This window comes from Euleptes europaea, chromosome 9, assembly GCF_029931775.1.
Source record: "Euleptes europaea isolate rEulEur1 chromosome 9, rEulEur1.hap1, whole genome shotgun sequence".
Classification (NCBI taxonomy): Eukaryota; Metazoa; Chordata; class Lepidosauria; order Squamata; family Sphaerodactylidae; genus Euleptes; species Euleptes europaea.
In genome coordinates this window covers 28472442-28500276 of record NC_079320.1, presented here as the reverse complement: position 1 = coordinate 28500276, position 27835 = coordinate 28472442, and the positions used below count along the sequence as shown (strand labels likewise).

Genomic DNA, 27835 nt, shown 5'->3' with positions numbered 1-27835 from the left:
ACCTACCACACTGTTGTGAGGATAAAATGGAGGAAGGGGGAATGAAGTTGTAAGCTGCTTTAAGTCCCTGTTGGGGAGAAAAGCAGGGCGTAGCTATCTAAATAAATACATGTAACCATTGAAAGGAGCCAGCGTGGTGTCGGTGTTAAGAGTGGTGGTGGACTCTAATCTGGAGAACCGGGTTCGATTCCCCACTCCTCCACATGAAGCCAGCTGGGTGACCTTGGGCCAGTCACAGTTCTCTCAGAACTCTCTCAGCCAATGCAGATGCAGGCAGTATCAAACCACCTCTGAACATCTCTTGCCTTGGAAACCCTACAGGGTAGCTGTAAATCAGCTGTGACTTGATAGCACACATACAACCATTAAAACCAGACCCAGACTGGTCACCTGGAGGTGAATTCTTACTTGCCACTGGTAACTGACTTTTAAAAAAGGTAAAGGTCCCCTGTGCAAGCACCAGGTCATTCCTGACCCATGGGGTAACGTCACACCCCGACGTTTTCTAGGCAGACTTTGTTTGCGGGGTGGTTTGCCAGTGCATTCCCCAGTCATCTTCCCTTTACCCCCAGCAAGCTGGGTGCTCATTTTACCGACCTCGGAAGGATGGAAGGCTGAGTCAACCTTGAGCCGGCTACCTGAAACCAACTTCTGTCGGGATCGAACTCAGGTCATAAGCAGAGCTTGGACTACAGTACTGCAGCTTACCACTCTGCACCACGGGGCTCCTGCTGCCTTTTTACAAGCATGAAATTCTATCTAGCTGTTAAGGTTTATTGAGAACTGGCATACTACAAGTCAGGGCATGGATTCTTGCATCTAGCGGCAGACTATGAATATTCTGTTGTGCGCAAGGTTTATGCACATCCTCCCATCAGCCAGATGGGTGGTGCAGTTAACTTTGACAGCACTCTTGAAAGGCAAATTAAGGCTAGGACATCAGGTCTCATAAAGATTTTGACTGGCAAGGACAAGCTGCAAATAATGTTGCTTCTGAACTTGGCCACTTGCTGGAATATATTCATGATTAAAATAGGAGCAATTTGAATGTTCTTTGTCATTTGCTTTTGTAAGCTTGAAGGGGGATGTCATGTGAAAATGCATTGACATGCACAAGAGTCGGTCATTCCCACTGCAAAAGTTAGGCTTAAAAACACCCTTTCAATTGGCTTTTCTGAAAACTTGATATCTACTGCCCTCCTGTGGCTCTACAAGGACAACGAATTGGGCAGACAATAGCTTGCTGAAAGTTAGTGTTTGAATATTTGTACATAATGGTCCTTATATAATAATTTGGAAGTGGGTGGGTTGCAGTATATTAATTATATCCCCTAATAAAATCCATTGCATAGGTCCTTAAGAGTAATGGTTTTTGAAGAAGAAGAAAAGTTGGTTTTTATATGCTGACTCTCTACCATTTAAAGAAGAATCAAACCAGTTTACAATCACATTCCCTTCTCCCTACAACAGACACCCTGTGAGGAAGGTGGGGCTGAGAGTGTGTGACTAAACCAAGGTCACCCAGCTGGCTTCATGTGTAGGAGTAGGGGAACAAATCCAGTTCACCAGATTAGCCTCTGCCGCTAATGTGAAGGAATGGGGAGTGAAACCTAGTTCTCCAGATCAGTGTCCACCACACCAAACCACCACTCTTACCCACTATATCACACTGGCTCATAGTTTAAGAATTATTCCTTGGCAATAGAGAATGAAGCCAATTATATGACTGTTTTTAATGTCCCCCTTTTTGGAGCAAAGTGATTGTGTGATGCTAAGACAACTTAAGGTTTACCTGAGCTGTGTCTACATATACTTCGATATTTTACTGATTCACTGTCTGGATTTTCCTGCCCAGATGCCCTCTATCCATTTTAAATCAGGCTTCAGACCTGGTTGTGGAGCTAACACAACTTTCATAGCTGTAGTAGTTGGATTTTCAGATTGCTTCTTTCTTCAGCAGTATTGTTTTACTACCCTGATTGTGATAGACCTGGATAGCCAGATCTTGGAAACTAAGCAGGGTCAGCCGTGGTTAGTATTTGGATCATGGGAGATCACCAAGGAATTCCAGGGTCATTATGCAGAGGAAGGCAAAGGCAAACCACCTGTTAGTCTCTTGCTTTGAAAACCCTACAGTATTGCCATAAATCGGCTGTAACTTGATGGCATGTTACACACTGAGATGGCTTTACTGACTTCCACAATTAATTAGCAACTAAAATGAATACAATGACTCATCAAACATTTCCATTGCCTTCCTCTGCATAGCGACCCTGGAATTTCTTGGTGGACTCCCATCCAAATACTTAACAGGGTTGACCCTGATTAGCTTCTGAGATCTGATGAGAACGGGCTAGCCTGGACCTGTAAGAAGACACATCCATTATAAAAATGAAGATAGGGAAAAGTATGGTCAAAATTCAGAAATGATTTGGCAAAAGGAGACTCCTCTACTCAGGCTTTTGCCTCGGGGTCTCTGCTTATAGTAATTTCAGATGGTGACAGACTTGGTCTTTGGTGCATTTTGTCTTTACAAATATGCTTGATAAAATGTTACTGTGGGAAGTTAAATACTGTGCCGTGGCATGCATTAACCTGTCCCCCCTCCCCCAAAGGCATATTGTCACAGGGCAAAGAGATTTTGGTCAAGAAAACTTCATAAAGGTTAAAAGCTCTTGCTGTCCAGCTATACATTCTACACAGTTGCACTGAAAGACAATGTTGGGACAGCAATAATTGATCTAGGGCTGTCGTCCCAAACCGAAAAACCATCGAATTTCCCTCGATTCGGCGGTTTCCGGTTCGGGACGAACCGAATTCCAAAAAAGGCGGGAAACGGGGCAGCCAAATTCCCCGACTTCAGGGTGTTCGGCAAATAAATTCGGCAAATTTGGGGTTCGGCGCAGTAGCATAACTGTCAGGCTCCCCCCCCCCCACGCGCGCCTTCACGGGGTTTCCCTGAAGGCGCGCGGGGGAGGAACAGATCTGCGCCTAACAGCTGGGAGCTGCAGATCTGTTTAAAGGCCCCCGCGTGTGCCTTCAGGGAAGCCCCGTGAAGGCACGGGGGGGGGGACAGGTCTGCACCTAACAGGTGTTAGGCGCAGATCTGTTTAAAGGGCCCCCTCACGCGCCTTCATGGAAGCCCCGTGAAGGCGCACGGGGGAGGGCCGAATTTTCCCCTGAACGCCGGATCTCGCGCCGAATTTCGCGGATCCGAAGCAGGGGAGTCCGGACTTCGGCACGTCCCGAATTTAAAAGGGCCAAATTTTGCAGAAGCCGAACTGTACTGAATTTTTTCCCCAACAGCCCTACATTGATCTCCTGTGTAATGTGTAGTATAACCCTCTGTGGAACATTACCACAATGTGCAGCAGCCATTCCTATTGAAAGCAAGATTCAAGTCCAGTAGCACCTTAAAGAACATTTCCAGGGTATAAGCTTTCAAGAATCAAAGCTCCTTCCATTGGTCTTTATGGTCCTACCGGAATTGAATCTTGCTTTTCTACTGCAGACCAATGTGGCTACCCACCTGAAATTACTGTAAGCAGAGACCCTGAGGCACAAGTCTGAATAGAAGAGTTTCCTTTTGCCAAATAATTTCTGAATTTTGATCATACTTTCTCCTGTCTTCACTTTAATGAATGCATCTTCTTACAGGTACCTGGATGGCCCAGGCTAGTCCAATCTCACCAGATCTTGGATGCTAAGTAGGGTCACTCCCGGTAAGTATTTGGATGGGATGCCACCAAGGAATTCCAGGGTCGCTATGCAGAAGAAGGCAATGGCAAACCACCTCTTAATGTATCTTGCCTTGAAAACTCTACAAGGTTAACATAAGAGACTAGTAATGGCAAACCACCTCTGAACGATTCTTGCCATGAAAACCCTACGGGGTTGCCATAAGTCAGCTGTGACTTGAAGGCACTTCACACATGCAAAAATTGTTGCAGAGCCTTTACATTTTAATTACTTTAATTACTTTTCCAATTTTGCTTATAGAACACATGTGTAAAGAGGAACAGATTAATAAAAACAACAGACTTAGACAGGAGCTCTACTATTTTTCTGTTCTCCTTTGTGGTTCCTTCCCAGTCTTCTTTCTTGTGCATTCCGCTGTGATCTATTGGAGCAGCTGTTTCCATGGACTCATCCACAGTGACTCATCTTTGCCCAAGGGGTTGTAACTAATTTACAGCCCAGCCAGCTTTGGGGGAACTGGTGTTTTTTTTCCCCCCAGACCTACCGCTCCTTTCCCATTATCAACATTAGCATTAGATTTTATCTACTGCTTTATTACTTTTTCTCCTGAATCAATTACAATAATGTGTCTATTTATAAAGGTATAGCTCTTGAATCTGAAAGTTTTTCCTGTTTCCTTAATCATACTTTCCAAGTAACAAATGCCTAATATACACCCAGTATGTTTTATATGGGTGGGGGGAGCATGCTGTAACTTATGAAGTGTTGTGCAAATGTTTATTTGCCTGCAGGAAGGTGACTTATACCATATATCAACTGGTACCCAACCAATATGGAATTATTTTCAAAACTCACAGTAATGTATTTATTATTTTGACAATAATCTTTAAGGAAATGTACATGTGAATAATACCTTATATTCTTCTTCTTTAAATTGGATAGTTTAGACCAGGGGGGTTACCGCACTTGTATTCCCAGCGATGTATTAAGAGTTTGAAAACGTTATAAAAAAATACTGTTCACACTTTCTATGTATTCCCAGCGATGTATTAAGAGTTTGAAAACGTTATAAAAAATACCTTTTGCACTTAGTTTGGCTCCTTTAGCTGTGAAGACGTCTTCCAACCATTTATAAGCCGTGGTATCCAAAAACCTTTTTAAAGCAATGTTTTTTATAACATTTTCAAACTCTTAATACATCGCTGGGAATACAAAGTGTGGTAACCCCCTAATTCTCATAAGTGCCATTGTCATTATCTTTAGTAGGTAAATTAGACAAAATTCTTTCCTTATCTTTCACACATTAGTACCTGACTCTCCCCTCAATTATTATTCAGCTTAGATAGTTGGGACGGTGACTCATAAGCATACAAAGCTACTTGATACTGAGCTAACCTACTATTATCCACTGTGATTGGCAGTAGCTTTGCAAAGTCTCTGAAATGGGTGCCGTCTAACCCTGAGACCTTTGTAACCAGAGATGCCCGCAACTGACTCTAGGATGCTGTGCAATCAAAGCTACTGAGCTATGGCCCATATTTTTTAATTCAAGGGTTGGCCAGAGGCTTCTGGCTTCAAGTCTGCAGGCATTGGGAACTGGAACTAGGCATCCAGATAATGTCAAGGGCAACAAATGACTATAAAGTACAGTACTCATTGAGTTATTGGGGCTGGACAGCCTATCCCCTTATAATTTCTTAGATATGCTGGAAACTAGGGGACAAGCATGCCTGGACAAAGCCCATGAAGTTCAGCCTGCAGAAATCTGTTTCTAGGCGGACTGCTCTTGTTGTTATTTGGAAGACTGTCTACTGTTCATGATGCAGGTATTAGAAAGTTACAACATTTAATCCATCTAGTTGGTATTTACCATCAGCCATTTGAAAGTTATATAACCAAGTGTCATGCTTTAACATTTTAATGCTTTATATTACTCCTCCGTATTCCGTACATTACTGATATTGTGTTCATATGACCTTGGGGAAAACGGGTTGTGTTCAAAGCAAGAATAGCACAATGTTGCCACATTTTTCATGGGGCAGCCTGATTTCATTGGGAAAAAGCTAGACAGCCATTCTAAGGTGGCATGAAGTAGAAATATGGAAATTGTGGCACTGGGTTGAAATGTAGAACAATGCTTTCTCAGATCACATTTACTTCCTGGGTGGATCCTGGGCCCTGTTTACAATTTCAACCATGCCAATTAGTGTGTCCCCAACAAGGTGCAGCTGAATTAAGCCAAGCGATATAGAAATCATTTAGACACAAACAGCTTCCCATATGGCCGAGTGTCCATGTGATTCTGTCTTCAAGGGTTCCTTTGCTCTTCATCTCACTTGTGAATCAAGCCTCAATCATGGACAAGTAAGAACCTGTATATGGGCAGAGGCAATAGCCTCAAGCACCATAGTATATCTCTTGTAAACTATGTATGTGTAGGGAAGAATGTCTTCAATGGTCATGCAAGTTGACGTTACCATCTTTATAAAAGGATGTATAAATAACTGAGGAATGAATAAAGGAAGCATAGGACATATCCCTCAAGTTTAGATATTATGGCACTGTAGCTGATCCCAAGAAAAGGCTTACACTGACCTTCAATATCCATTTCTTATTGAACTGTACACAAAAAATACTGCCTATCATTTCTCATGCTTTAAAGTAATTTGATTCTTAGGTATGCAGAATAATGAACATTAATGTAGGTTGTGATTACTTAATTACAGCATTGCTGGGATCACTGTTCTGAAGCTAGGGGAATCAAATAAATGTTCTATGTCAAACTGGTATTAAAAAAAGAACATACCATGAGTGCTACATTTAACACTTGTACATTTTATTTAATTAAATCAGCCATTGTACACATTATAGCTATGTATTGTTAGTGTTCTTGGTTTGTTTGTTTGTTTATTTTTAATCTTTTAACTAATACATGCCCTCATAGATATATTCAATTAGTGTTATCACCATGGGAACAAGATGCTGATTCATCAACTTAAAATCACTTCTTCTCACAGTATTCAAGTTCTCCGATAACACGGCAAAAAAAGAATCAAAACTGAAAAAGGAGAATAGCCATTATGCTGTTACACAGAACATCATCTGCACTGCAAATAACACAACAGAAATGCTTTTCTTTTAGAGCCCAGTTCTTGAAGGTCAACCAGTGATGTTCTTGACAATGAAAAATGAGCTCTTGTGTGTCCTGAAACGAGTCTCCTTCCCTTTTGGCAGTCACAAGGGCTTGCTTCCTGCTTGCCAGCCAAAAAGAAGAAGAAGAAATTAGCATGGCACTTTGGGTAGCTTTCTTAGCAGGAAATCAAACCTCCAGCAACCTTTCTTTTCTGTTGGCATAGGTTATTTTAATGAGGAGGTGCCATTTATGTTCAGTATTCTAAGCACTGAGTGGGTTATATTTTTGCAAGAAGGAAAGACTGGCTAGGTTTTGAAAAACTCATCTTTGTTGAATATACTTTGCCTTTATCAAATAACTGACTCAAAATGTATATTGTTTTTATATGTATATATATATAATATATATAATTACATATATAATGTTAAAATGCTACAGAGCTTCAGACCACTATCAGAATTAGGAACAGACCACAGAATTATTCCAGAGTCGCAGATACCCTTCTTGGAAAATCAAAGCGTAGACATTTACATGATGATTCTCGAAAGTTACTTTAGAAACATAAATAAAAATCGCAACAAATGTCAAATGCCCAATGGATTCATATCCTTCAGTGGAAAAAAACCCACCTCAAACCTCTCAAATGGAAGGATAAAATCTGCTTGCTCAGTGCTAAGAGGGATGAGAAGCTGTTGACATGATTACAAGAGGGTTGTGTTTCTATTTTTCAACGCCACATGCATGTACCAGGTAGGAGGCAATCTTGAAAGAATGTGGTAAATTTAGAGTAACCTTTCTCAACGAGTGGGTGAGGGTTTTGTTCCCCTTCTTAAGTTATCTACAGTGCAGTGGCCAGCAGAAAGCACCACCAGTAAGACAGAGTGGTTTGCTAAAGCAGTGGTGAAGAAAGGAAACTACAGCCGTTAGAACTGTTTAATACACCCTGCCTCATAAATCCCAATCTAAAATATTTGAATACAGTATGCAAATGTGCCACAGATACAGCTGCTAGCAAGTTATATCTAACTGGGTATCTATTTTTCTTCAGGAAATCTTTAGGTGGCTTTCCAGGAATCAGAAAGGGGGTGACGGCCGCAGTCCAGCCATCTTTAATGGAAACTGATGGAGTCTGAGGTTTCAGCCTGACTTTTAGAAACTATGGTAGATTGTTGTCGGGAGTCCTAGGGACACAGGAGGCCTGACAGCTTCCTTCTCAGTAGATTCCGTGTCCTATACTCGGTGGATTGTGTCAGCAATAATACATCAATTTCTCTTCAGCAGTTTCAACAGACCTTGCAGTCCACGCTGCTAAAAGTAGTCATGATAGGCAGTGTTTTCGTTCAGTCTCTCTAGTCCAAGCACTTTAGCTATTTACAGGGCAACGTGACTATCCCTTTTTTAAAAAATCATGTACATTGTCAGTTGAAGAGGCTTGTGGAAGAAGCTGTTTTTGTTTTTTTATGGATCTGGTGCAGAAGCAAAGGAACAGCAAAGATGGCAGGACGACAAGTTTCCAGTACAGCACAAAGTCGACGACTTTTAGGAGACAAACCATCCCTAACGAAGGATGCTATCTTTGGTCACAAATTAGCTTACATATATATATATTTTTTAAAAGAAACAAAAAGGGAAAAAAATCTATTCAACTATATTTGCCCCAAGTAGAAATGTCAGTGTCTCCTGATGATTACATTTTCATGACATCTATGATGAAAGAAGGAAGTGGACGGTGAATATCGAATGGATATGTGTGTTGGTCTGTGGGCGAGACTTAGCAGCATCTCATTTGGCCTCTTGCTTCCACTCTTCTTTGCAGAAATGTTTTAGCAGTTGCTGAAGGTCATGCTGAAGGTCATCCGGGGGGAGGGCTTCTGGAACATCCTCCAGCACTTCCACATGAATCCGTTTTCCAAACTGGTCCTTAACCACAGTCCTCTTCTGTGTACTGGCTTTACTCATTGTTGTCCTACAGAGGAAGGAAAGGGTTAGGGGGGAGGGGAATGAAAGTAGAATTTATGAAGGCAATTTTTTTTAAAAGGATTTAGAATTACAGCACGAGTTTTGAGTTACAGCAGAATCAATGCAAGGGATTGTATCAACTTTCATAGCAACCCAATAACATAATAAATGTGTTTTTGTAGGTTATCCGGGCTGTGTGACTGTGGTCACACAGCATAACCTACAAGAACTGATGAACTCTGACCGTGAAAGCCTTCGACAATACTTTAAATGTGTAACTATTTCAAAAACATTTAAAAATCATTCTGAATTCATCCATTTTGCTGGATTTTCAGTCGCGGCCTTAATTCCTATCTTTCACAGTCAGAGTTCACAAACTGATGATTAAAAATACAACTGAGAGGCTGTGGAACGCAGTTCCTTATGCCCCAATACATATTTTACTCTTTTTAAGATGTTGGCTTTGGTGCAACAGACTTGCAAGGAAGTTGTCAATTATGATAACGCCCCTGTACTACATTAAAATACCTCTTGAAAACGATGCAAGCCCTTCCAGCATGGTAAATCTTGAACCATTATTTGTGTGAAATATGTCTGCTTTTTCTCTTCTCAGTACCAATTAACTATCACCCATTAGGACATACGCTGTTCTCCCTGGGCATTATCAATAAAATGCTCCTCCCGCATAGCTTTCCAATATTTGCAAAAAGGGTTGGACAGGTGAGCGATGGATACTTCTAAGTGCCACCACCCTTTTCTTTGTTCCTTCAGTTGTGCCAGGAAAGAGCAATGGCAGCTTGGAAGAGCAGCTGCACTGCCTGCCCCCCTGTGTCCCCTTCTCTTGGCAGTAGCAGTGGTGGGAAGAGCACAATTGGACCCCCTTTGGTATAGTGACATTGTTCGGCCCTCTGCTATATAGCAAGGGGAAGTAAAAGAGCAACCACGCACTGCTTTCAATAAAGGAGGAAAGAAAGACCAATCCCACTACCGTTGCCACTGCCCACAGAAAGAAGGCAGGAAATGATGCTTACAACCTGCTGGTGTCCAGGATGGTTCAGAGCTTGGCAATGGTCACTCTTGGGAGCCCGGGCAGCTGCCTGACAATACTGATCCCTGACCCTGGGTATATTAAGTGTTCTGCCCAGGTTCACTTCTACACTTTCTTCTGTACCTGGTACATGAAGGTTGCCCTGAGATGCTTTGGAGTGAAGTCTATGACAGTGACCTTTCTGCCAACTCCCACAAAGCCTCACTGGAGCTAGGAGGTGCTTTTTCTCTCCACCTCAAAATCTCTGTGGTATTGCAGAGTGCAGCTGTGTGCAGTACTTGCACATCTCTGGATCAGGGCCACAGATCATACTGGCGAATGGATCAAAATCTGAAAACCTCTCTCTTAGTCTGGGTCTTAAATGTAGTTAAAAAGTTCATTTCCATTTTTTTATCAGCAAACTACTGCATGCAAGTTTTGTTCAAAGGTACCAATATATCTCCAGATGCCTAAGGATTAGAGGGCAAAATTATAGCGAGGAATTTTTTTTATTAGGGAGCAAGGCAATCAAAAAATATTCTGCGTGTCACAAAACCTGCTTCCTCTCACACCAGTCAACTCCAAGAATTAAAAATGGAAAATCAGTTGGACTTGTTTCCATAGTTTCACGGCCAAAATCAGATCTTAACAATTTGCTGGACGGAGTAGAATGCCTCTTCATTAACAATGAAGCAATCAGATGCCACAATAATGATTGGAAACAAATACGCGTATCCAGCAATACCTAGCCTTGGCATGTATTTGCAACTTGATTAGAAATAAAATATATGCATGCACACACACACACAACATGGTTTAGGGACATTTCCACACTGGTCTAATATGGAATCAGTTTTTGGCTACATAACAATTCCTGGAGAGGGAGTCCATACTCTGTATTTTTTTTCCAAATCATTGTTTTAAACTTGCTTTGTAAATATCACAGTGAAACCAAAGAAAGCAGAGTGTAAAATGAGGCTCTGCTATTAACTTTTTATTTTATGGGTGGTATACATTTCAATACGTGTAGCATGTAGTGAAGGGTAAGACCAAGTGAATGCCATTACCTACACTGACTTCTCCCTAAGTTTCTGTGAAACACAATATCCTAAGCAGCTTTCATCCTTTCTTTGTTTTGTCCTATGTTGGCTGTAGTCATACGTTAGGGAAAAATCTCAAGCTGGTATGAGTCTCAGGCACATGCGTGACCCTCCTTCCCCTTGTAGGGAACTAACATGTGAACCATGCTTATTTGATTGAGGTAACTCACTGACCAAATGCCATTATTTCCACAGACTGGAGAATATAAGGACTGAGGACTGCCTCTTTCAAATTTTGGTCTTAGTTATAGTGATATTTCTTCAGTATTGTTATAAAGAAAGGCCAGGTATAGCTGGCACATTGCTGCAGTTTGGAGAATACAGGAATTAATGACATAGAAACAAAATGAAGGGGACGTTTCTGATAATGGTTTCAAACAAAGGAATATCAGGAGGATCTTTCATTACTCTAAATTTGGAGAGACAATTTGGTATACTTTCTTCCTTTCTTAAAAACTACCATAGATACCACTTACTGATCTCAAAGTGCCTTCCAGTACAATCCTAAGCAGAGTCGCATCCACTGGAGTCAAACTCTGCCTAGGATTATAGTGTAAATGGACAGGCAAGAAGTAATGTTCCATACTGTTGCATTGTTCCACTGCATGTTTTCTGCTTAAGTCTTTCCTTTTCCTTACAGTGTTAATGGAAAAGTGAACTAGCAATAAAATAAAATATTTTGAATGAAGAGTATTCTCATGTTTCTGTGACATTTAAAATCTCTCATGTTTCTGTGACATTTAAAACCCATGGAGTTCTTTCTAGGATCTTCTAAAATGCTCTTATTGCATACTTCAGACTAAAATGGAACCACAGCTATTTCAAAATCACTTCTCTCCTTCCTTTAAACAAGCTGTGTTAGCATAGGTGGTTTAGTGGACTTGCAAGTAGTTCTGAATCCAGGTAAACATCATTTCACTTGTCATTATTGTTTCTGTTAGTTTGTTAATCTTTTGCACCGAACAGTCCATTTTCATGCCAACCCAAACCTTTTAATAACTGAGCCATCCTCTTTTGTGACCTCATTCTCTACTAATGGGGAAACTTCAATTTTCATTTTGTTACCTGTGTAAGTCAGGGCCTAAAGTAAAAACACAAAACAAACCGTAGCACGATAGACCAGGAACATGGCATAATTATTTCAAGCTGCTGAAATACCTAAAGAACCCCTGAACCAATAACAAAAATATACAACTGTCCCTGTTTTCAGGAGTATCCTGATATAATTAATGGCTAAGTACAGAATCTAGTTCCAGAAAGAGAAAAAAAAATAGCCATACTGAATCTTCTGACCTTGCTACAACTTCAAGAGAAGTGTTTTTCTTGGCAGAGTAATTCTGCTATTATGTTATAGCATTTTTAGTAGAGACAGATAAAACTCCCAGTTCTGCTCAGGAGCATATTCAGAGAAACTGATTTTTCTCCTTCAATGTTCTTACTCCAGAATTAGTCTCAGATTCCTGAGACTGGATTTTGCCGCTGACCATTCCAGAATCTGGACTTTTCTGGCAGCTCTGAAAGGCTTCAGAATAAATGTATGCATTTACTTACTTCTTTTAGAGACCACCTTTTTCATTGAGACCCAAGGCAGATTACACAGTGTAAAACAATTCAATCAAATAGGATGAAACATCCAATAAGCAATGCAGTGGGACTAAAATTACAAAAATTAGAAACAATGCAAAATTATATGTCATAAGCAAAGCACTAAGAGCAAGATAATGCAAACAATAAACAGTGGGATACACTATTATCCTTTTTCCTTATAAAAGCACCCTCCTGAGCCATTCTATTTTACTACAGTTTTAATCTCGTTATAAAAAGATATTCTGTTTTGCACAGTTTTCAGAATGACGGAAACATGGGAGCCTTTCTGGCCTCCTCATGCATTCCACAAGGAGAGAGCCACAACAGAGAATGCACATGCATGGACAACTATGGATCTTACACATTTGCAGGGTGGCCCTTTATAAAGCTTTGTTCGTGTCTACAGCCTGAATGAAAACTTATTTCACAGCCAGTATCATTGATTTGCCCTGAGTTGGATAGCCGATGCTAGTCTGGCCTCGGAAGCATAGCAGAATTGGCCTTGGGTAGCACTTGGATGGCGGACCACCAAGGAAGCCCGGGACTGCTACACTAAGGTAGGCAATGGCAAACCACCTTTGACAGTATTTTGCCTTGAAAACCCTAAGGGGTCGCCATAAGTCAGCTGCAAGTTGACGGCACTTTCTACCACCACCATCACCATTTATTCAGACCCATTTGACACACCTATTCGATCCATTCACAGAAGCTTTCCTGCATTCATGTCTGTTCCTGTAGCCCCTCCCAATACCCAGAAAAATCATTCCTGGGATTACAGGATGCAAGCTGGAGGACTAGAATGAGGAAGGACAAGGAGACGAAATCAACCTCTTTCCTCGGTTGGAAGAGAGAGGAGACATGATTTCACCCCCCTAGTCCTTCCTCACTCTGTCTCCCTCCAACTGGTGTGGTTATTCCTTTGTGCAGGTCCCACGATCCTGGGAATAATCAATCTGGGGTTCGACTGGGGCTGCAGGAACAGAGAGGAATGCTGGAAAAATGCCCAGTGTATGGTACTCAAACTGGAAAAGAACTAAAGCCTCCATTATATTCCCATTTTGGCACAAAGGGAATTATTCTTTTGAGTGAGAGAGGAAACCAGAGATGAATACTTGGGTGGGGGGGATGTCAGAAGACCCAATGGAAGAACTTCAGTGTCAGTGTTTAGTGGGTTTGCTTACTGGATATTGAGGTTGGTAGGCTGTGACAATGGAGAAGGTCTCAAGATAAAAATAAGAGCAGCAAAAGAGGGTAGGTGATAGAGGATTTTAAAACCTTTATCCAATGAATTTTTAAAATAATGTTAATTATTTCAGGTTTCATTTCAGTTGCTTCTGTAAACGCTTTTACATGAAAGAATACACGGTATTCTTCCTGTATATCAAAATTTCCATGTATATATTTTCAGAAAGACAAAAAAAAAAAAGAGTATTTTACCGCTTCAAAGTCATCTTTGGCTGAGGGAAGATCAGCAGCTAAGCTAGAGTCTCCGTGGTGCTTCTCCAGTCTTTCGCCGTGCACTAATGTGGTCTTCACAACTTTGCTGACTTTCCGGCCTTCCACTGGCTCAGACTGAAATTCTGAGGTGCTAGACAGAACACTCGGCTCAGAAAAAGTCACCTGATGAACAAAGGTTTCATAGAGACCTCTGACTGACTGGTCATAGTTTGAAATGAATAAGAAAAGGGAACTTTGCTACTTAGATGCATGGCTGGCAGTGCAATCCTAGACCGTGTTATACCAATCCCTTCTAAAATTATTGACTTCAATGGATGGCACTGTAATTATTCTAAACAAATGCAAAGTGTAAACTAAATGTTAACATGTGCTTCGTGGTGGCCCCATTTCTTTCTTCTTAAAAAGATTACCTCAAAAATTCACTTCAGGAAACTTTCCCCCAGTTGCTTCAGGAATTATTCAGTCCACTCTAGCTTGGTTCTACCTTTATGAAGCATACAACCACTAGACTCGAGTTCAGGAGCCCCTTAGAGACCCAACAAGATTTTGGGGGTATAAGCTTTCGAGAGTCGAAGTTCCATTTGCCAGATATCTGGTGACTGAGGAAGGGAGCTTTTGACACTTGGAAGCTCATATCCCCAAAATCTTGTTGAGTCTCTAAGGTATTATTGGACTCAAATCTCGCTGTTCTACTGCAGACCAACATGGTTACCCTCTGAAAGCATCAGGCATATGGCAAATTTGGTCCTGTGTATTTCCCCCCCTGCACTACCCATTCCTTTAATCCGAGTGTTGCATGCAACAGAAATAGCCTTAAGGTCTCAGTTAATTTGAGTATTTTGAATTGGGGAGGGAGCCAAGGCAACATGAGCTGGGCAACATGACGGCTGAGGGAGAGAATTAATCTCCTAGCAGTTGTCAGGACACAAAGGTGCTCCAAACCTGCATGTTCAACCTTTTTATAGTGTCCTGTCCCCATTGAAGTACCTATTATGCCTTCACAAATTTTCTCTGGCTTCAAGAGCCAGCCCAAAAATTTAGTGGCAAGACTCTTTTTTTTCAGCGTTCAGGATTTTGTATTTTAATGGCCAAATTATGTAATCATGGGCTAACACAAAACCTAATCCTAAACTCATCACAGTTTCTTGTAGTTTGATTAAAGCTATGACAAAAGTGGTGTAGAATATAAATATGGGGTAACTCTAATTACCATGAATACAAAAACCTAACCTGTAACCCTAACCTTAACTTCTCCCCAATTTCTCATAATTTCATTATTGCTTGGAAAGGGTGCATTTTATTTAATATTGGAGCCAGTACAGAAAGCAACTGGTGAACAAATGAATTGATCTACCACTGTTGAATGGTGTAAAGATAACATATAAACAAGCAATGGCAAGAATGTCATGTACATGCATTTTGTTGTCACACAACAAAATATATTCTGAGGTGAAATCAATAAGCTTCTACTAAGGATTGCTGAGAGACAAAATAAAATCATTCCTGAAAAAACTAGGTACCACAATGAAATTTCTAAGCACCATGATGACCTAACACCTGAGATTTGTTGAGCCTTGTCCTATGCTATTTGTGGATTTCCTCCCAGATGAGATATTCCAGATTCCCCAGGCACCTAGTATCTTCCTGTCATGTTTCTTAGGTACTTCTCACGCCCACAGCAGCAAAGTGGTTCCAGAGGAAGATGAGGAAAAGTCTATATGATTATTTCCATTCACAGGGTCCCCATCCACCCCTTTTCAAATCGCTTCCCCACTTCCCATATTCCACCATATATATTGACCTTTGTACTTAGACAATGTGTGAATCAGTTTATATGCACATGCAGACTTGCCATTGAAATAAATACTTCAATGGAGCTATGTGAATAATTCAAAACATGTAGTAATACAATTTTTATTTCTGGCAAATCCACTTATCAGAGAAAATTGGGAGGCAAAAATAAGCTGACCTCGGATTGCTCGCTGTCACTTTTCAGCACAACCCGTTTTATGACTTTGGAGTATCCATCTCCCTCTTCCACTGTCACAGGCTCCTGGGGTGCTCCTTGCATGACAACTTCCTCCTTTTCTGTGCCATCTGGTAAAACGAATCGCCTTATGATTTTTCTAGTGACCTAACAGGGTGACATTATTAAGAGTCATGTTGAATTTAAACTGGTAGCAAGTCATACTTACAGCTTCAAAACTGCAGCAAACTTTAATAAACACGAAACTTGCAAGTCAATTAAGGATCAGGTAGTTGAAACAAGTCCACCTTGGCATCAGATAGCTCTCTCAAAAAAACAGGGTAACTTGTTTCAGCTAACAGTAAGTCTGAAGGGCACTGGGGTGAGTCACCTCCCCCTCCCACCGGGGAGTGATGGCTTAGGCTCCAGGAATGGTCCAGGAGAAGGAGCTTCTAAGTCCACTTATTCCCACAGCTTCAGTCAAACTGAGCTGGATTGGCATGAAGAATGCCAATATTCCTAGTTCTAGTGGAGATGCCTTCCTTGTTACTATTTTAATCCAGCATACACAGAAGTAGGCAATGGAGAATTTTTCAGTAGCTCTCCAGTTGGTTTAACACTTCACTTGTGTAATGGACCAACAACGTAGATTTAGCATACAACTACAGAAGTGCTCTTTATAGTTTTGCCCTTCAAGACAGGCACATAATAAGGCTAGATGGTACCTTTTTCACTACAATATGACCATGTTCATCTGTATATTGCTCTTCTGTTACAGCTTCTGGTGGCATTTCGGGCATATCATCAGCCTGTTGGACAAAAAACAAAATCCATGACTGAAAGACATGGCTTTCAACAGTTAGTTCATTAAAGCAAGAATAAAATAGTAGGATTAGGAAGTACTGAAGCAGAGTTACACTCTGAAGAAGAATTACATTCAATTAAAAGTTCTGCAAATCAATCATGAAAAGCATGCAGGAAACCTGGAACAGATAGGCAAACAGGAAGATTTTGACCTGACAGGTAAGTGATATTGAAGCAGCAAATCAAAGGGTTTGTTCTCTCAATGGCCAACAGGACATTCTTCTTCAAAATGCACATTAGATAACAACCCAATTGCATTTCTCTCCTCCCTTTCTCCCCAATTCAAATTAGAAAAAGTTATCAAGGTTATTCAGTGACCATGCAGGAACATGCTAAATCTATCAATGCAATCCAAGCCAAGGGGTTGTTTCAAGAGCAGTCCTTTTGGGGAAAGGATGGGCTCCTAGAGATGTAACCAGGGCAAAATTGCCTCTGGCACGTGCAGTAAGTAGTTCAACACTCTTGTACCTGAATAATCACCCGGCGACGGACGACCCTGGTTGTTACCATCTCTTCCTCATCTGAGCTGGCCTCCAGCTCACCTAATTCCTCTGCTACCTCCTAGTGGAAGCATGGAAGCATTGCTCTTATCACACTGATGTTGCATGCGTGAATGAAACGTGCTTGGTCCCTTTTCTATTAGCATAATAGCAACCACATCAATACCCACAAGAGCAGTAGTTTTACCTGATACCAGACAAAGAATTATTGCTTGTTGTCATGAGATTCTGTTATTGACTTTGAATCTGTGAGGGCATCAAGGTCTACTGGAGCCTTATCCAATTTCCCTCACTGGTTAATGAATTTAAATAAATTAGTTGAAAAACACTCCCATAATCTATCGATTTCGCTTATCCCACGAATACCTGCTAAATTCTCATGCCAAGGTTACATTTTTGAGCCACTGAATGATTCCTAACAAGTATCATGTCTCCTCTGACCTTCCTTTACATGCTGAGAGAAATGTAATATGCATATTAGGCCGAGAAAAAATGGTATAAGGAGCTTTTTAGTACTGAGACACTATTGTTAACCTTGACTGAGAGCAGCTCCTCCATGACATTTGCAGATGTTTTTCCAAACCCAGAAGATCCCTCAGCTATAGATCTTGCTAGGAAATGGCAGCACAATCCTAAACAGAGTTGCACCTTTCTAAGCCTATTTTCTACAATGGACATAGACAGGTGTAACTCTGTTTAGGGGGGGCTAACCAGCTGTGGTGGAGGAGAGAGATAGAGAGGCTGCTGAGAGAGAGATCAATACACCAGCAGCAGTCACCAGGGAAGGGGTTCATAGATTGGGGTAATTTAAAACTGGGGGAGAAAATACCCCCTACCCCCAAGATTCTCTACACTTTGTTGTAACTGCTGGACCCAATCCAAATTCAACCTAGGAGAAATTACCAGTCACAAGTCTCATGGGATAAGGATATTTTGCTTCCTTCAGCATTGTCATTTCCTTCATAAATCTCACCTCATTCTCCGTCCTAACCTTAAAGCAGAGCTATAATCTGCTCCAATGACCTATTCTGTGAGAAAAACAAAACCAAAAACATGGAAGCTGAGGTAAACAAAGTTGGAAATAAATGCATTTCCCTTTTTGCTACAGAAATCTGTGTGTGTACATTAGATTCACAAGTGATAAATTCATTGTAAAACAAATATTTGGCCTTGTTTCCCATATGGCAGCATACTTTTTTCCCCTTCTCATTTCTACATTTGAAAAAGGATATTTTGAAGCCTTGGGCTTTGATGAATTTAATACCATGCCATTTTCTAAAGGTTCCCTTTGACAATGTCTTCTCCTCAAATCCATTTGGAAAATTTCACATTGGGTTCCTCCATTCTCACTTAGCAGAAAGCCACTTCCAAGTTATGTATCTCTATCTTTTCTTCTTTTGTGTTATCTCATGGGTGTTTTCATTCATTTTAATTTTATTTTTTATAAGGATAAATACTGTGTGTGTGTTAAATGACCTCCAAAATATCCTATCGTTAACAGCCTTGTTCAGGTCTTGCAAACTGTTGCTTTCTTTGTTGAGTCAATCTATCTCATGTTGGGTCTTCCTCTTTTCCTAATATTGCTACTCTTCGAAACTGTCACATACAAGAACCACTGGTGTTTATTATCCAGATATTATGAGCAAGGGGAGGGAAAGCAGAATGGTATAGCCCGATCTGGTCAGATCTCGGAAGCTAAGCAGAGTTGGTAGTTGGAAGAGAGAGCTCTAAGGAAGACTATGTAGAGGAAGGCCCTTGCTGGGGTCACCATAAGTCAGCTGAGATTTGACAGCAATTTACACACACACATTATGAACAAGATTGTTTCAAAAAATAGAAGAAGAAAAAGAAGAGTTGGTTTTTATATGCCGACTTTCTCTATCACTTAAGGAAGAATCAAACCGGCTTACAATCACCTTCCCTTCCCCACAACAGACACCCTGTGAGGTAGGTGGGGCTGAGAGAGCTCGAAGCGAGCTGTGACTAGCCCAATGCCACTTCTCCCAATAGTAACTATGTCAAGTTAATGGTGCATTCTTACCTTTTCCAGTAATTCTTCATATCTTTCTGAGTGTTCATCAGTTGATTCCACAATCACCAGGCTAGTTTTTCTAGGATATGGATCTTCCTGATGGAAGTGATGATCCTCCGGTTCCTGCACAATGGGGGAATCAGTCCTATCACTAGATGTAGGAGTATGAAGGTATGGCCTTTCATGTTCCTCAGACCCTGCAGTAGAGCATTCAGACTTTTCACTGGCAACGCTTGCTGCTCTTCCACCCATTGATGCTTGTGTCTGATCTTGGCCAGACGTTGTAACGCTGCAAATTAAAGATTTGAGAAAGTTAATTACTGCACGTTCCATACTTTCACCATGTCTATCTAGCAAAACACTCTGCTTGCTTTAAGAATACAGTCCGAGAGAGCAGTAAAATGGAGATACAATGCGCCACTCACAAGCATTATTTTAACTTTGCTTATATTTTCCATGGGAATATATTAGGATTTACTTTCACATACTTGTGCATAGCAGCAACCAAAAACATCATTTTAGAAGTCTAGAGCATTCAGCATGCCACAGTAGTTCCTTATTCAAATTTACTTCATTGAGATTCAATATTCTAAAAGTGCTTTTATACTACAAGATCACTCATGCAATCCAGACAAGACACACTTCTATTTTATGTGCTCGCTTTGGGTGTGTGTGTGTGCTGTGAGGATAGAGAGAGAGCTGTGTGTGCGACACCCACTCAGTGTGTTAGATAATTAGACCTAAATAGCACTAAATTACTCACTTTGTGAATGGCTTATGTACAAAAGCGCTTTGGACTCAGTTATTGACGCACCATGGGAACAATGACTGTTGGACTCGAGTAGTTATTTTGCAGTGCAAAAGTACCTCAATGATTCTCCAAAACATTAGGGCATGATTCAACAAAAGTGCCACTCCTCAGTTAAGTTGACCTATAAGTGTTAGGCTGTATATAATCACTTGGATCCCAGCTAAAATTTCTGCAGACAGAAACATTTTCCATCTGCAGGAGAAGATACTTCCTCATCTCACCCCACAGCTAAAATGCCCCCCTGAAATGCTGCTCTTGGGGGATGGCATTCCCTAAGAATGGCTGGGGGGAAATCAGAGGCCTTCCACAGAAGGGGGGAATCAGCAAAAATCCTTCCCCTGCACACATGGAACTTCTAGGTAAGACCCAAGCTATTGTTTTACAAAATTATTGTTAAGCTTAGCTGGAACCTAATTTTTTCCATGCAGTTTTGCTTTTCTTCTTCTTCTATTTTTAAAACTTGTAACCTAAAATTTCTTCTCAATTCTAATTCAAGTACCTATATGCAAAGATTATTTTCCCTTTCTTTTGAGCTTCAGAAATGACTTGGCTCACCCATTTTTCTGGACAAGGCTGAAATAATATCTAATCGTTTACCTTTTGCACATATGGCACAATCTATTTTATTTTACCTCTGATCACCTAAGCATGAAGGAAAAAACGCACTCTAAAAGCGGCAAGGTTTTAAACTAACCAGTAGATCCAATAAAATATACCATTTGGTCTACATATACATATATACACTTATGGGTGTCTTACAGAGAATGATAGGACATATTTTTGGGACTCTTACAAGTATTCCTGCGTAGCGGATGCATCTTCTGGCAGCTCATGAGGTTTCCCTGAGAATTTAGCTTCTATCCGACCTTTGTGTGCTTGTCGTAGGAGTTCTGTAATGGATATTTCTGCTTCAGCCCTGGGTGTGCCTTCATGCAAGGATGAATAGCTAACAGAAAGGTCTTCTTCAGACACAAGAGGAGGCTGATCAGAATGCTCACTATCTTTAGAAAGAGAGCACTCCTCTTCTTTTTTATCTTTTGTGCTATACAGATCTTCATGGAGTGCAGAAAACCCTGGTGGCAAAATAAAATCAATCATCATCTGATCTTTCCATGTAAATCAGTAAAGTCTACTCAGTTCAAATCTAGATCTAGGTAGAACAGCGGGGTGCAGAGGATTCATGTAGTGAGACACTGCATATAAATGTTTTCCCGCTTAGAGTACTCTCCAAGCAGTGGATTAAATGTTTTTGTTCCTAATCAATATTTTTACTTAATAACATTTATATCCTGCTTTTTTGCCAAACAAAATCAGTCAAGGTGATTAAGGTGGCTAATACTTAAGGCGGCTCACACTTCAAAGAAACAATGAAATAATAAAAACAAAAATATAAACCAAAGAGCCACAAAAACACAGCATCATGAAACATATGTTCAACAGTAAACATATGTCCAACAGCAAACAATTTAAAGACTTAAAGCAAACTTGGAACAGTAGTAAAAAACAACGACAATCTAGAATCCAGCAACATATACCACCTAAACTACCTAAATAAGCACCACCTAAATAAAAGTGTCTGAAATAGCAGGAAAATAGATAATGAAACAGTAAGGAAGAAAACAAACAAACAAACAGAAAGCCAGAAGCCATGGGCATGGTGGGCTTCAAGAGGGAGGGTGTTTCACTGGGGTCCTCTACCCAAAATGTTCTGTTGCATGCCTCAACCAGCCTAGTTTTCCTCACTGATTGCATTCTGAGCAGAGCACCGGATAAGCTCCAAGCAGACTGGAACGAGTGGAGGAGGTCCTTGAAGGACTAAGTACACTGTTCCCAACAGGTTCCAAGTTTTAAAGGTCAACACCAGCACTTTGAGGTGGCCATGGAAACAAGCAACCAGTACAATGGACAAGCCATACGAGTAATGTAGTAATTGCAGTAGGAACCAATCAGTATTCTTGCTGCTGGATTTTGGACATTTTCAAAGGCAGCCCAAAACCAACACCACTTCCATCTCAGCTGGAGTAAGTTTCAATTTATTAACCCACATGCATCCCCTCACCACCTCCAGACACTGATCAGGAGTTTCCATTACCTCTCTAGAATTAGATGGAAAGACAGAGTTGTGTGTTCTCTGCATATTAATGACAACCTACTCCAAAGCTCTAGATAACCAGCATAGTTTCACAAAAACTTTAAATGGTATGGCAGATAGGCTGAAAATCTGTGGAACTCCATAGGCCAGGGGGCAGAGCAACAGCCACTCAACATCACCTTCTGATATCAATCCAGTACAGCAGAGACAGCATACAACCATACACATATACACACACCATTCTATCCAGACAGAGCAGAAGGAAACCATGGTTGATGCGATCAAAAGCCAATGCAGAAGTCTAGATATGCTCCCTTAGTAAGCAGAAAGGCAAAGGTCAGTATAGCAACTAAGGCAGTTTCAGTCCCCAAACTAGGCTGAAACCAAATGGAAAGGGACCCAGATAATCTGAATTATCTCGGGATCTCTGAAATTGAGCTGACCACACCCATTTGAGCACCAAAACGGGAAAGTTGGATATGAGGCAAAAGTTGTTTAAGTCTATTTTGTCCAAAGACGGTTTCTTAAATAAAGGCCTTACTATTGTCTCCATTAAGATTTTGGGGACGGAAACCTTCTGCAATGCTGTATCCAGTTAATTCCCCTCTCATGGCAGATTTATTAAGCTAGGAATGGAAAGGGTGAAGAATGCAGGAGATGACAGTCATTATTCCAAAGACATTGGCCACATCCTCTTGTTGTACAAACTGAAAGGAACCCATATGTCCACTGAAAATCTCAGGAACACCCGGCAATGGAATGATAACTATGTAGTTTAATATTTTTTGTTTATGCTATAATTTACGTAGTATTCAGTTTTTATGCTTCTTGTGAAACTTACAGGTGGGATGGAATTTTTAAAAGGTAGATCTCATTCACACATGCATTTATACAACTTGATATTTCAGCCCTCCGTGACTAAGTGCTGAATGTTTGAACTGTCAGTACTGAAAACCATGGTGCAAGGTGGCGGCGAGCAGTCTTGTACAGGCTCTGCCTGTATAGGGGATTCTTTGACAGTTGTCTCACACATGACTTACTGAACCAATTATTGAATGATGGGGGCATGTATGTGTGAGCACATCCTTACCTTCACTGTGATCCAGTCCTATTGTCTGTTCAATTTCTGCATAGGTGCGACCGTGGTCCCGGGAAGTTTCCACGTTACTCTCCATTAGATGAACAATATCCATGCGGTTAATTTTTGTAAGACATTCTGTAAGACTTGAATCTGTGATGTGAAAAAGATTGGTTTCATCTGAGTTGTGTGCAATCTTTTGAAAGCCCTTGTCAGTCTTTAAGATATACTAGATTCCTTTACAATTGTATGAATCTGAATCAGCATAATCGTTTTAATTCTAGACGGAGGTCTTGTGGCTGGGCTGGGGAGGCCCAGAGTATGGGCTTCAGTTCCAAACTCTTGACACGGTTCAATTGTTAAAAGCTCCCTCCATCAAGAGTCTAGGTGTGGTCCTGGATCTCTCCTTTACATTGGAGGCCCAGATCATGGATACTGGCAAGGGGGCGTTTTTCCACCTTCACCAAATTAAGCAGCTGCCCCCTATCTGTCCTGCCATGATTTAGCCAGAGATCCATGCAACTGTCACCTCCTAGCTAGACTACTGTAACTCACTCCACACCAGGGACTGCTTGAGACTGCTCAGGAAGCTACAAGTGGTCCAGAATATGGCAGCACAGATCCTTACAGGGACCCCGGGGAGAGCGCATATTCATGCTGTGCTCTGCCAGCTGCACTGGCTCTAGATTACCAAATCAGGCTCAAGGTTTTGATATTGACCTTAAAAGCCCTAAAAGGTCTGAGGCCATCATACCTATAGAACTGCCTCGCCCAATATATCCCCCAAACAGCGCTATGCTCATCTGAACCAATCAGCTGGTGTTCCCTGGCCCAAGACATAGCCGGCTTTTTCAGCCCTGGCACCAGCCTGGTGGAATTCTCTGTCAAGTGAGACCCAGGCCCTGCGGGATTTGACACAGTTCCACAGGGCCTATAAGATGGAGATGTTCCACTGGACCTATGGTTGAGGGCAGTGAGGGTTGTACATCAATTGGCCTCCCTGCTGTACCCTCTCAGAAAATGATCCCCTGCTGGTTATTTCTGCACTACACCGCTGTATTATCATATCTGATTATTGTTGCTGCTTGTGCACCTTCATTAAGGGAATATTGAGGGTGCCATCTTTTATAAGTATTTTAGATGTACTGTTAATCTCTGGTTTTACAGTTTATATCGATTATAATGGCTTGTATGCTTGCTTTACTCAATGTCATAGAATATTGTTATCCGCTCTGAGCCCAACTTGCTTGGGAAGAGCAGGATAAAAATCAAACAAAATAAAATAAAAATAAATAGAGATGAGTTGTACATGCCTACATGTGTGTGTATCGTCCACAGTGATCTTACCCATGTTTGCCTTGAGTTAACTCAGACCCTTGGAAAAGACAGGTTACTTACCTAAAACTGGTGAGTCACAGAGAGGGCTTCAGTATCTCTGCACTGCTCAGGAACTCCAAGAACACATCATTGCTCTCAGAGGGATATTTGGTGTTGCAATCCCCCCTTCTAGAGATGAAATTTTCCCTATCTGTGCATGCCATGAGCATGGGGTGAGAGCCTTCCCACTTAATTCTTTCATAACTGCTATGAGAATGTGAATCAAAGAAAGAGAGTGGAATGTGTGACAGCATAGATGACCACTCAAAGAAAACCAGTCACGTAGACGTAACTCACCTTTCTTCATTGTGGTTTCTCTGCTGTCCCACATATGGGTGACTGGATAGCTACCTAACATGGGTCTATCTAACATGGGTGACACTAGTTAACTATATGGTGCACATTATCTCAGGAAAATAGACAAAGAAGCCCACCCCAAGGGCACATCTGCCCTAGCATGTCCTCAAGCATCATGACATGGAAGGGGTGAGTTGTATAGCAGTGGGAGTACCCCTGGAGAAAGCAGAAGTACCAGCTGAGCCTCTGATAGAAAATATGAGGAAGATCATATCCTGGGTCAGCTGAAGTTTAACTGCTTAAGGGAGGAAATGTTTGAGCGCAACATTCATCCTTGTTTGTGTGAAAGAATGGGGTTTCACAGCAGAAGGAAACTCTTTGAAGACATAGAACACAAGTCACAGGCAGTCATTGGTTCAAAAGGCTTGCACGTAAGCGTGCACTACCCAAAGACTATGCTGGGGCAGAGGTCCCAACAGGAGACAGTTATCTTTAACCGGAGGAGTAAAAAAACCCCAAGAAACTCTGGCATATGAACATGTAACCAGATAATAACTCAACCAAAACATTATTAACTCTAAAAGGTAGTAAAATAAATTAGATAAACAAAGGATTTCAAGCAAAATAAATCTACTTCTTGAGTAAGATTTTCCAGGGGAAGGCTTCCTTATTTCTCCCCCATGCTGTCATTTGGTAATGTCATGAAAAAAACGCTTTCTCGCTATGTAGCAAGACCTGGACACAGTGGGAAGGGCAGAAAACAGATATATGAGAAAGTCAAAGAAAGGCCACTGTGATGAGATTAGAATACAATCAACGTAATTGGCTACTTCACTAACCCTGCAACCCTAAGCAGCGGACCCATCCGGAGCCCAGGCAAGTAAGGAAGGGGTGGGGCGGCCTGCAAAGAAAGAGTGTGTGCAGGCTCGCCTGGGCTCCACATCCCTTCCCAGGCTGATTGGATGCCTGCAGCCAGCTGGGCTGTGCCCCCCGCCCCGCCACTTCTGGAAAACATGACATCAGCTGTAGCCGGTAGGATCAGCCTTCCCCTGACTGCTCCGACACTGGGGCCGCAAACGTGGCCCCAGGTGAGTCCAGGGCCGTTGCATATCAAATTAACCTACAGTCATCCCAAGTGGTTGCACTTCTCCCACAGACTTTGCATGTTGCACTATATCAGAAAAGCTCCTGCATAGGTGATGGGAAAATAGCAAAACAACCAAGAGAATTCACCACAGAAGAATGTCAGTCAGACGAGAACTGAACAGAAAAATGTTTGCCATAGCCCTTGGGAAATACACAAACAGTGAAAAATCTCAGCCCATGGGAAAAATATAGGGATGCTAATTTCCTTTTGGGAGATACAGAATGTTCTCAGAACGAGCAAGCATAGAACCTTTGTTAGACAGCATAAAGGCTGTAAGAACAGCCTCTCCTCTTCCTGCCTCATATATACTCTACCTGGTATAAAAGCGTAGAGAAGAGGAAAAATGGTTTTGTTTACAGTATTTTTCGCTCCATAAGATGCACTTTTTTCCTCCTCAAAAGTGAGGGGAAATGTCTGTGCGTCTTATGGAGTGAATGCCGACTGGGCGTGTGCGCGTCGGGACGACATGAGCCGGTGTTCCCCGCCCCGACAGCCAGCTGGGAGGTGAGCGGGGCCGCACAGAGCCGGCTGGGCGCGTGCGCCGGCTCGCGCCGTCCCAACGCGCACGTGCCTAGCCGGCTCTGTGCGGCCCCGCCCGCCTCCCAGCTGGCCGTCGGGGCGGGGAACGCCAGCTCGCGCCGTCCCGACACGCACGCGCCCAGTCGGCATTCACTCCATAAGACAAGTTTTTAGAGGAGGAAAACAAGATTTTTTCTTGTTTTCCTCCTCTAAAAACTAGGTGCGTCTTATGGTCAGGTGCGTCCTATGGAGCAAAAAATATGGTACTTGCACTACAATAAGAAGGATCATTGTAGCAGAAGTTGGGGGTTTGACAAGGATGTACCTATTACTTACCTCATCGCAAAACTGCCTTTTGCCACCTGTTTCCACGCTAAACCACAGTCCTGTCTTCTATTGGAATGTATGATATATTCTTCAGTTACAGTACAGTTCTTCTGTATACATTATGAGTTCTTCACTTCAGTGAGGTTCATATGTAATCTGTAACCCCTTTTGGCAGGAATAAAAGTAATTATCTGGTAAAAATAAAGCCAGAAACATACCAGTAGCGTGTTTCCCATCCCTTTCCAACCAATATTTCAACAGTGCATGACTCTGGTCCTGCAGTGAATTCGGATTCTCAATTCGGATCTGATGAATTTGTTCTTCTGTGAAATCCAGTTCTCTTGCTAGTTCTGTGAAGGGAAATCATTACCTGTAAAATCTTTATGCACAAAGATGCCTTAGATTAATTCTGAACATTGGCTTATCCATCCCAGTACTGGTAAAATTCTGATGCAGCTCATCAATGCTCAGACAGGAGTTTTTAGCAGTTCTGCCACCTGCTGTGCTTTAACTGGAGTTGTTGGGGACTGAAGCATGTGCTCCAATACTTCTCAGTTCTTTTGTGGTTCTTTTTCCAAAAACTTGAATGCAGAGGTTTCTTTCCTCTGCATCATGCTTGTGTATGTGTGTGTATATAGAGCTGGGGCTTATGCAACGAGTGGAAGAAGGTCCCCTCACTAGAGAGAACTACACCACTTACTTACATGGAAACCAGGACCTATACCGACATAGAACAATTACCTCCTGGACATCTGTAACTTCTTATATGTTTATATGGCTTTTTTGTGGACAGTAGAATATTGATTGTGAGGAATTGGAGAGGTTTATTAGTAGCAGTGGGGAGAAATTATCACCTGGAAAA

The 27835-nt window shown here is 41.6% G+C and overlaps 1 protein-coding gene across 1 annotated transcript in view; it reads right to left on the bottom strand.

Moving 5' to 3' along the window:
• Positions 1-8651: 8651 nt before the first annotated feature.
• Positions 8652-27835, bottom strand: part of ANK2 (ankyrin 2) — a 244447-nt gene continuing 225263 nt past the window's right edge. The window contains exons 40-48 of the mRNA XM_056855307.1: positions 27192-27323; positions 23319-23459; positions 20930-21209; positions 19335-19614; positions 17262-17354; positions 16655-16738; positions 15933-16097; positions 13943-14125; positions 8652-8798 (exon numbers count right to left, since the gene is read on the bottom strand). Coding sequence (XP_056711285.1) covers positions 8784-8798; positions 13943-14125; positions 15933-16097; positions 16655-16738; positions 17262-17354; positions 19335-19614; positions 20930-21209; positions 23319-23459; positions 27192-27323 — 1373 coding nt within the window. The 3' untranslated portion in view covers positions 8652-8783. The remainder of the gene's footprint in view (positions 8799-13942; positions 14126-15932; positions 16098-16654; positions 16739-17261; positions 17355-19334; positions 19615-20929; positions 21210-23318; positions 23460-27191; positions 27324-27835) is intronic.